This window comes from Scyliorhinus torazame, chromosome 31 (assembly GCF_047496885.1).
Source record: "Scyliorhinus torazame isolate Kashiwa2021f chromosome 31, sScyTor2.1, whole genome shotgun sequence".
Lineage (NCBI taxonomy): Eukaryota > Metazoa > Chordata > Chondrichthyes > Carcharhiniformes > Scyliorhinidae > Scyliorhinus > Scyliorhinus torazame.
Window position 1 is genome coordinate 15,080,617 of NC_092737.1, and position 8,926 is coordinate 15,089,542.

The following is an 8,926-nucleotide window of genomic DNA, read 5'->3' on the forward strand; positions in this document are numbered from 1 at the left end:
TACAGGTATCTCCCTGAGAGACAGGGGACGGAGAGACACCAGTCAGTGTACAGATATCTCCCTGAGAGAGAGGGGGCTGAGAGACACCAGTCAGTGTACAGATATCTCCCTGAGAGAGAGGGGACTGAGAGACACCAGCCAGTGTACAGATATCTCCCTGAGAGAGAGAGGGGACGGAGAGACACCAGTCAGTGTACAGATATCTCCCTAAGAGAGAGAGGGGACTGAGAGACACCAGTCAGTGTACAGTTATCTCCCTGAGAGAGAGGGGACGGAGAGACACCAGTCAGTATACAGATATCTCCCTGAGAGAGAGAGCGGACTGAGAGACACCAGTCAGTGTACAGATATCTCCCTGAGAGAGAGAGGACTGAGAGACACCAGTCAGTGTACAGATATCTCCCTGAGAGACAGGGGACTGAGAGACACCAGTCAGTGTACAGATATCTCCCTGAGAGAGAGGGGACTGAGAGACTCCAGCCAGTGTACAGATATCTCCCTGAGAGAGAGGGGACTGAGAGACACCAGTCAGTGTACAGATATCTCCCTGAGAGAGAGAGGACTGAGAGACACCAGCCAGTGTACAGATATCTCCCTGAGAGAGAGAGGGGACTGAGAGACACCAGTCAGTGTACAGGTATCTCCCTGAGAGAGAGGGGACGGAGAGACACCAGTCAGTGTACAGATATCTCCCTGAGAGAGAGAGGGGACTGAGAGACACCAGTCAGTGTACAGGTATCTCCCTGAGAGAGAGGGGACGGAGAGACACCAGTCAGTATACAGATATCTCCCTGAGAGAGAGAGCGGACTGAGAGACACCAGCCACTGTACAGATATCTCCCTGAGAGAGAGAGGGGACGGAGAGACACCAGTCAGTGTACAGATATCTCCCTGAGAGAGAGAGGGGACTGAGAGACACCAGTCAGTGTACAGATATCTCCCTGAGAGAGAGAGGGGACTGAGAGACACCAGTCAGTGTACAGGTATCTCCCTGAGAGAGAGGGGACGGAGAGACACCAGTCAGTATACAGATATCTCCCTGAGAGAGAGAGCGGACTGAGAGACACCAGTCAGTGTACAGATATCTCCCTGAGAGAGAGAGGACTGAGAGACACCAGTCAGTGTACAGATATCTCCCTGAGAGAGAGGGGACTGAGAGACACCAGTCAGTGTACAGATATCTCCCTGAGAGAGAGGGGACTGAGAGACTCCAGCCAGTGTACAGATATCTCCCTGAGAGAGAGGGGACTGAGAGACACCAGTCAGTGTACAGATATCTCCCTGAGAGAGAGGGGACTGAGAGACACCAGTCAGTGTACAGATATCTCCCTGAAAGAGAGAGGACTGAGAGACACCAGTCAGTGTACAGATATCTCCCTGAGAGAGAGGGGACTGAGAGACACCAGTCAGTGTACAGATATCTCCCTGAGAGAGAGAGGGGACTGAGTGACACCAGTCAGTGTACAGATATCTCCCTGAGAGAGAGGGACTGAGAGACACCAGTCTGTGTACAGATATCTCCCTGAGAGAGAGAGGACTGAGAGACACCAGTCAGTGTACAGATATCTCCCTGAGAGAGAGAGGACTGAGAGACACCAGTCAGTGTACAGAAATCTCCCTGAGAGAGAGGGGACTGAGAGACACCAGTCAGTGTACAGATATCTCCCTGAGAGAGAGAGGGGACTGAGTGACACCAGTCAGTGTACAGATATCTCCCTGAGAGAGAGGGACTGAGAGACACCAGTCTGTGTACAGATATCTCCCTGAGAGAGAGAGGACTGAGAGACACCAGTCAGTGTACAGATATCTCCCTGAGAGAGAGGACTGAGAGACACCAGTCAGTGTACAGATATCCCTGAGAGTGAGAGGGGACTGAGAGACACCAGTCAGTGTACAGATATCTCCCTGAGAGAGAGAGGGGACTGAGAGACACCAGTCGGTGTACAGATATCCCCCTGAGAGAGAGAGGACTGAGAGACACCAGTCAGTGTACAGATATCTCCCTGAGAGACAGGGGACGGAGAGACACCAGTCAGTGTACAGATATCTCCCTGAGAGAGAGGGGACTGAGAGACACCAGTCAGTGTACAGATATCTCCCTGAGAGAGAGGGGACTGAGAGACACCAGTCAGTGTACAGGTATCTCCCTGAGAGACAGGGGACTGAGAGACACCAGTCAGTGTACAGATATCTCCCTGAGAGAGAGGGGGGACTGAGAGACACCAGTCAGTGTACAGATATCTCCCTGAGAGAGAGAGGGGACTGAGAGACACCAGTCAGTGTACAGATATCTCCCTGAGAGAGAGAGGACTGAGAGACACCAGTCAGTGTACAGATATCTCCCTGAGAGAGAGGGGACTGAGAGACACCAGTCAGTGTACAGATATCTCCCTGAGAGAGAGGACTGAGAGACACCAGTCAGTGTACAGATATCTCCCAAGGTGAAATGGGGCTGAGAGACACCAGTCAGTGTACAGGTATCTCCCTCAGAGAGAGAGGGGACTGAGAGACACCAGTCAGTGTACAGATATCTCCCTGAGAGACAGGGGACGGAGAGACACCAGTCAGTGTACAGATATCTCCCTGAGAGAGAGGGGACTGAGAGACACCAGTCAGTGTACAGATATCTCCCTGAGAGAGAGGGGACTGAGAGACACCAGTCAGTGTACAGGTATCTCCCTGAGAGACAGGGGACAGAGAGACACCAGTCAGTGTACAGATATCTCCCTGAGAGAGAGGGGGGACTGAGAGACACCAGTCAGTGTACAGATATCTCCCTGCGAGAGGGGACTGAGAGACACCAGTCAGTGTACAGATATCTCCCTGAGAGAGAGAGGACTGAGAGACACCAGTCAGTGTACAGATATCTCCCTGAGAGAGAGGGGACTGAGAGACACCAGTCAGTGTACAGATATCTCCCTGAGAGAGAGGACTGAGAGACACCAGTCAGTGTACAGATATCTCCCTGAGAGAGAGGGAACTGAGAGACACCAGTCAGTGTCCAGATATCTCCCTGAGAGAGAGAGGGGACGGAGAGACACCAGTCAGTGTACAGATATCTCCCTGAGAGAGAGGGGACTGAGAGACACCAGTCAGTGTACAGATATCTCCCTGAGAGAGAGAGGGGGGACTGAGAGACACCAGTTAGTGTACAGATATCTCCCTGAGAGAGAGGGGACGGAGAGACACCAGTCAGTGTACAGATATCTCCCTGAGAGAGAGAGGGGACTGAGAGATACCAGTCAGTATACAGATATCTCCCTGAGAGAGAGGGAACTGAGAGACACCAGTCAGTGTACAGATATCTCCCTGAGAGAGAGGGACTGAGAGACACCAGTCAGTATACAGATATCTCCCTGAGAGAGAGAGGGGACTGAGAGACACCAGTCAGTGCACAGATATTCCCCTGAGAGAGAGGGGACTGAGAGACACCTGTCAGTGTACAGATATCTCCCTGAGAGAGAGGGGACGGAGAGACACCAGTCAGTGTACAGATATCTCCCTGAGAGAGAGAGGGGACTGAGAGATACCAGTCAGTGTACAGATATCTCCCTGAGAGCGAGAGGGACTGAGAGACACCAGTCAGTGTACAGATATCTCCCTGAGAGAGAGGGGATGGAGAGACACCAGTCAGTGTACAGATATCTCCCTGAGAGAGAGAGGGGACTGAGAGATACCAGTCAGTGTACAGATATCTCCCTGAGAGCGAGAGGGACTGAGAGACACCAGTCAGTGTACAGATATCTCCCTGAGAGAGAGGGGACTGAGAGACACCAGTCAGTGTACAGATATCTCCCTGACAGAGAGAGTGGACTGAGAGACCCCAGTCTGTACAGATATCTCCCTTTCACCTGGTAACCCCTTTCAAGTGTCGAGTAGCAAAGACCAGCATGGATGATTTGGTCTGAATGGGGTCGAATGGTGCTGTAAATCCAATTCTACACATCAGAGTGTTCCATTTATTCATGGTTCTCCTGCGTTTAATGCCCGCCATGTGAAAACAGTAACTGTGGCTGCAGTTAAATTGGCTTGTGTCACCCAGCGAGTCTCTAATTGCCTATAAATCTATAAGAGGTGTCTCGCTGCACTTCCACTCTTGGATAAGCATCTCCTGTTCCTGAGTTTGTTTGGCACGCAATCCTTGTTTAGTTGTGTCTGGGTTCAAACAACGCAGAAAGTGAAACTGCCGCCGTCTCGAAACTCTGACCACATGTGAAATTTGAACAGATGGAAAAGCCATTGTTCGACCCCGGGATGGGGGTGACTCAAACGTTCAAATTGCTGAATAGTCCCAGTCTTTGCAACCAGGAATATTGCCCTGCCTCAGAAACAGAAATTAACCCTTTACCGACGGTTGAAGTCATCTGCAGGTTACACACCTGCCTCAATCTGCAATAAATTTCTGTTCAATTAAATCACCCTCCGTGAAATATTTGTGTGGTGTGCGGCCACTGTGGTAATGCAGGAATAGTGGCAACCAATATGTACACATCAAAATCCCAAGAGCAGCGGTATTATTAATGGACGGATAATCTGTTCTTCAGCATTGTTGCTGAGGGATTGCTATCGGGCCTTTGGAGTAGATCAGGCCTCCCACCAGCTTGGCGTGGAGGTCTTCGATCCTGGGGATCGGGTACCTATCCATCTGGGCAGCCTGATTAATGGTTAACTTCTCATGCCTACAGATGAGAAGTTAAGGAGGAGAATGCTGAGCCCCAGGCTAATAGAATAGATGGCATTGAGGTACGTAGGGAAGAGGTGTTGGCAATTCTGGACAGGCTGAAAATAGATAAGTCCCCGGGACCTGATGGGATTTATCCTAGGATTCTATGGGAGGCCAGGGAAGAGATTGCTGGACCTTTGGCTTTGATTTTTATGTCATCATTGGCTACAGGAATAGTGCCAGAGGACTGGAGGACAGCAAATGTGGTCCCTTTGTTCAAGAAGGGGAGCAGAGACAACCCCGGCAACTATAGGCCGGTGAGCCTCACGTCTGTAGTGGGTAAAGTCTTGGAGGGGATTATAAGAGACAAGATTTATAATCATCTAGATAGGAATAATATGATCAGGGATAGTCAGCATGGCTTTGTGAAGGGTAGGTCATGCCTCACAAACCTTATCGAGTTCTTTGAGAAGGTGACTGAACAGGTAGACGAGGGTAGAGCAGTTGATGTGGTGTATATGGATTTCAGCAAAGCGTTTGATAAGGTTCCCCACGGTAGGCTATTGCAGAAAATACGGAGGCTGGGGATTGAGGGTGATTTAGAGATGTGGATCAGAAATTGGCTAGCTGAAAGAAGACAGAGGGTGGTGGTTGATGGGAAATGTTCAGAATGGAGTACAGTCACAAGTGGAGTACCACAAGGATCTGTTCTGGGGCCGTTGCTGTTTGTCATTTTTATCAATGACCTAGAGGAAGGCGCAGAAGGGTGGGTGAGTAAATTTGCAGACGATACTAAAGTCGGTGGTGTTGTCGATAGTGTGGAAGGATGTAGCAGATTACAGAGGGATATAGATAAGCTGCAGAGCTGGGCCGAGAGGTGGCAAATGGAGTTTAATGTAGAGAAGTGTGAGGTGATTCACTTTGGTAGGAATAACAGGAATGCGGAATATTTGGCTAATGGTAAAGTTCTTGAAAGTGTGGATGAGCAGAGGGATCTAGGTGTCCATGTACATAGATCCCTGAAAGTTGCCACCCAGGTTGATAGGGTTGTGAAGAAGGCCTATGGAGTGTTGGCCTTTATTGGTAGAGGGATTGAGTTCCGGAGTCGGGAGGTCATGTTGCAGCTGTACAGAACTCTGGTACGGCCGCATTTGGAGTATTGCGTACAGTTCTGGCCACCGCATTATAGGAAGGACGTGGAGGCTTTGGAGCGGGTGCAGAGGAGATTTACCAGGATGTTGCCTGGTATGGAGGGAAAATCTTATGAGGAAAGGCTGATGGACTTGAGGTTGTTTTCGTTGGAGAGAAGAAGGTTAAGAGGAGACTTAATAGAGGCATACAAAATGATCAGGGGGTTGGATAGGGTGGACAGTGAGAGCCTTCTCCCGCGGATGGATATGGCTGGCACGAGGGGACATAACTTTAAACTGAGGGGTAATAGATATAGGACAGAGGTCAGAGGTAGGTTCTTTCCGCAAAGAGTAGTGAGGCCGTGGAATGCCCTACCTGCTACAGTGGTGAACTCGCCAACATTGAGGGCATTTAAAAGTTTATTGGATAAACATATGGATGATAATGGCATAGTGTAGGTTGGATGGCTTTTGTTTCGGTGCAACATCGTGGGCCGAAGGGCCTGTACTGCGCTGTATTGTTCTATGTTCTATGTTCTATGTTCTATGATTCTTATGGATTGGTCCAGCTTGAGGACAGGGACTGTAGGAGCTGCCCACACGGAAAACTGAACCGGTCTGATATGCCCAGTGTTTCTAGTCGCTTAAGCTCAACTTTGACCTTCTGATGCAGGGCGTAAAGATGGCTCGAAAGAACTTGGGTGTCGAATCCAGATTGACATCAATTTTGATCCGGTCGAGCTCGCTGTGAAAGACGCCCTCGTACCTTCTCAGGACATCTTGATGGGCACCGTCGGAAATTTAAAACAATTTCAGCCAATTGGGTTTGATTTGCGGTAACCAGTCCCTTCCTGTGTCCTTCCCCGGACAGCCAAGGGCAGATGGACCTCTTGCTCTTCGTAGGCCACTGGTGTGTTGATGTTCCCGTGGATTCTCAGGGTTTCCCCGGTGTAAGTGGAAAGCGTGGCTGTGGTTCTGCTCGGGTTTACAGTTTGAGCTCCGTCACAAATATACTTGAAGATTTTCTCCCCGACAACTGTCACTGAGATCCCAATGAGGACTTCCATTTGCAAGGGTTCACCAATCACACATAGGATGGTTTCAATGGAGACGGTCTTGTTTACCTGGACTACATTCTGACGGTACATTGGGTGCTCCTCCTCAGAGCCCCTCTCCACTGGGTGCAGTGGCCTCGTGGGCTACTGCTGTTTTGTTTTGCATTGGCGCACTCTGCCTTGCGCGACAACGTGCTCGAGCATGGCTCCAACGATTACAACAGAAGCACGCGAACTCGCGACAATGGCAGGCCACGCATCACGTTGCTAAGTGCGGTCCCGAAATCGCAGTGCTCAGCGAGCTGACGAGGGCTGGCTATGAAGCCTGAGATGGACTCTTCATGGTCCCTGACAGCGGAATTGAATTTCGGACGATGATCGAGGGCCTGGGGTTGAAATATTCATTGACCAACTTGACTATCTGGTCAAAGGTCTTTGAGGCGGATGCCTCCAGTAACGTGAGATTCCTCATCAAATTATAAGTTTGGGGCCCTCTGTGATCTCGCTCGCAGTGATGAAATGGTGGAGCTGTTCGATGTATTGGCTGATGTGTTATGTACTCTGGGATAACACAGGCTGCAACTCGCTGCAGCTCTGACCAAAAGATACTCCAGTCTTTAAAGTAAGTTCAATGTGATTTATTGAACCATTAGCACAGTTCTCCATGAGTTCGACTCTCCTGCTAATCTTGCTACAGTAACTCAGTCTAACTAACCAGTCTGCTCTAAGCCACGTGGTGGGTGTGATGCTTCCGATCTGCCCCTGTCCTACTCTCTCAGTATCGCCTGTGGAAAGAGACAGAGCATGTGTGTCCTGTCCTTGTATATGGCTTGTGTACTGCCCCCTTGTGGTAGTGTCACCTCTGGGTGTCTTGACTGCTCATTGGTCGTGTCCTATTCTAAGTGTTCATTAGCTGTATGTCATGACATCTCTGGTGCTCCCTCTAGTTGTAGTGTATTTACATTAACCCCTTGTGTATTTACAGTCATGCATATCACCACAGTGACTCCAATCTTCAGTCCCTTGGTCACATGGGTCTAGTTTACCGATAATAGACATTTCGAAGGTCCCCGACTAGCATTGGTCTTTCCTTTTTTCAATTTCTCCATCCTTCCCCCCCCCCCCCTCCTTGAATCACAAAGTACTGCAGGCTGCGATTGAACCTTTAACCTCATCGCCAATGTGCTGGCTCGAGATCAGCACTCTGGTGGTTTCCAATAGTAACAAAGGGGTTTATTGTGGAAAGGCAAAGGCTGGTGAATATTCACGCCCGGAACACAATAGGATGGGTCTTGTCTCTCTGGCTCCGAGACCCACACTGACCGGTCACTATTGGCTGGTGTTTGCACGCTCCCTTGCGTCGGCCATGTTGACCATCAGGCCTGCCCCCTTAAAAGGGCCATGCAGTATATAAACATACTGGGCCTATTCACTTGTAATTTTATTTATACATTTATGGGATGTGGGCTGTCACTGGCTAGGCCCAGTATTTATTTCCCATCCCTAATTGCCCCTTGAGAAGGTGGTGGGTGAGCCGCCTTCTTGAGCCGCTGCAGTCCATGTGTAGGTACACCCACAGTGCTGTTAGGGAGGGAGTTCCAGGATTTTGCCCCAGCGACAGTGAAGGAACGGCCGATATATTTCCCAGTCGGGGCGGTGAGCGACTCGGAGGGGGACCTCCAGGTGGTGGGGTCCCCAGGTATCTGCTGCCCTCGTCCTTCTAGATGGCAGAGGTCGTGGGTTTGGCCGGTGCTGTCGAGGGAGCCTTGGTGAGTTTGGCAGGGCCTTCCAAACCTTTGGCAATGGTCCAGGTGGCCATCTCCGTCTCTTCGTGCCCCTGGCGGCTGGGGGAACATTAAATAGGGCGGATGCCCACCCCATCACTTCCCTCGCAACCTCCCGAACTCGTCCCCATAATACGAGGAAGGGGAAGTGGGTATGCGCTGAAATTGGCAGTCCATCCACCATATTTAAATAAGTAATCAAGGGCCAATTAGCCTCATTGTCAAACCAATTGATCTTAACAATACGTTGCCCGTAGGGTTAAATGTTTGGCATGGGCAGTTAATTGGGCACAA

General features: G+C 50.2%; 1 protein-coding gene across 1 annotated transcript in view; it reads left to right on the plus strand.

The window, feature by feature from the left end:
• Positions 1–6,473, plus strand: part of LOC140404575 (chymotrypsinogen B2-like) — an 81,433-nt gene extending 74,960 nt beyond the window's left edge. Inside the window, exon 6 of the mRNA XM_072493178.1 lies at positions 6,467–6,473. Within this exon, the coding sequence (XP_072349279.1) occupies positions 6,467–6,473 (7 nt within the window). The remainder of the gene's footprint in view (positions 1–6,466) is intronic.
• Positions 6,474–8,926: the final 2,453 nt, after the last annotated feature.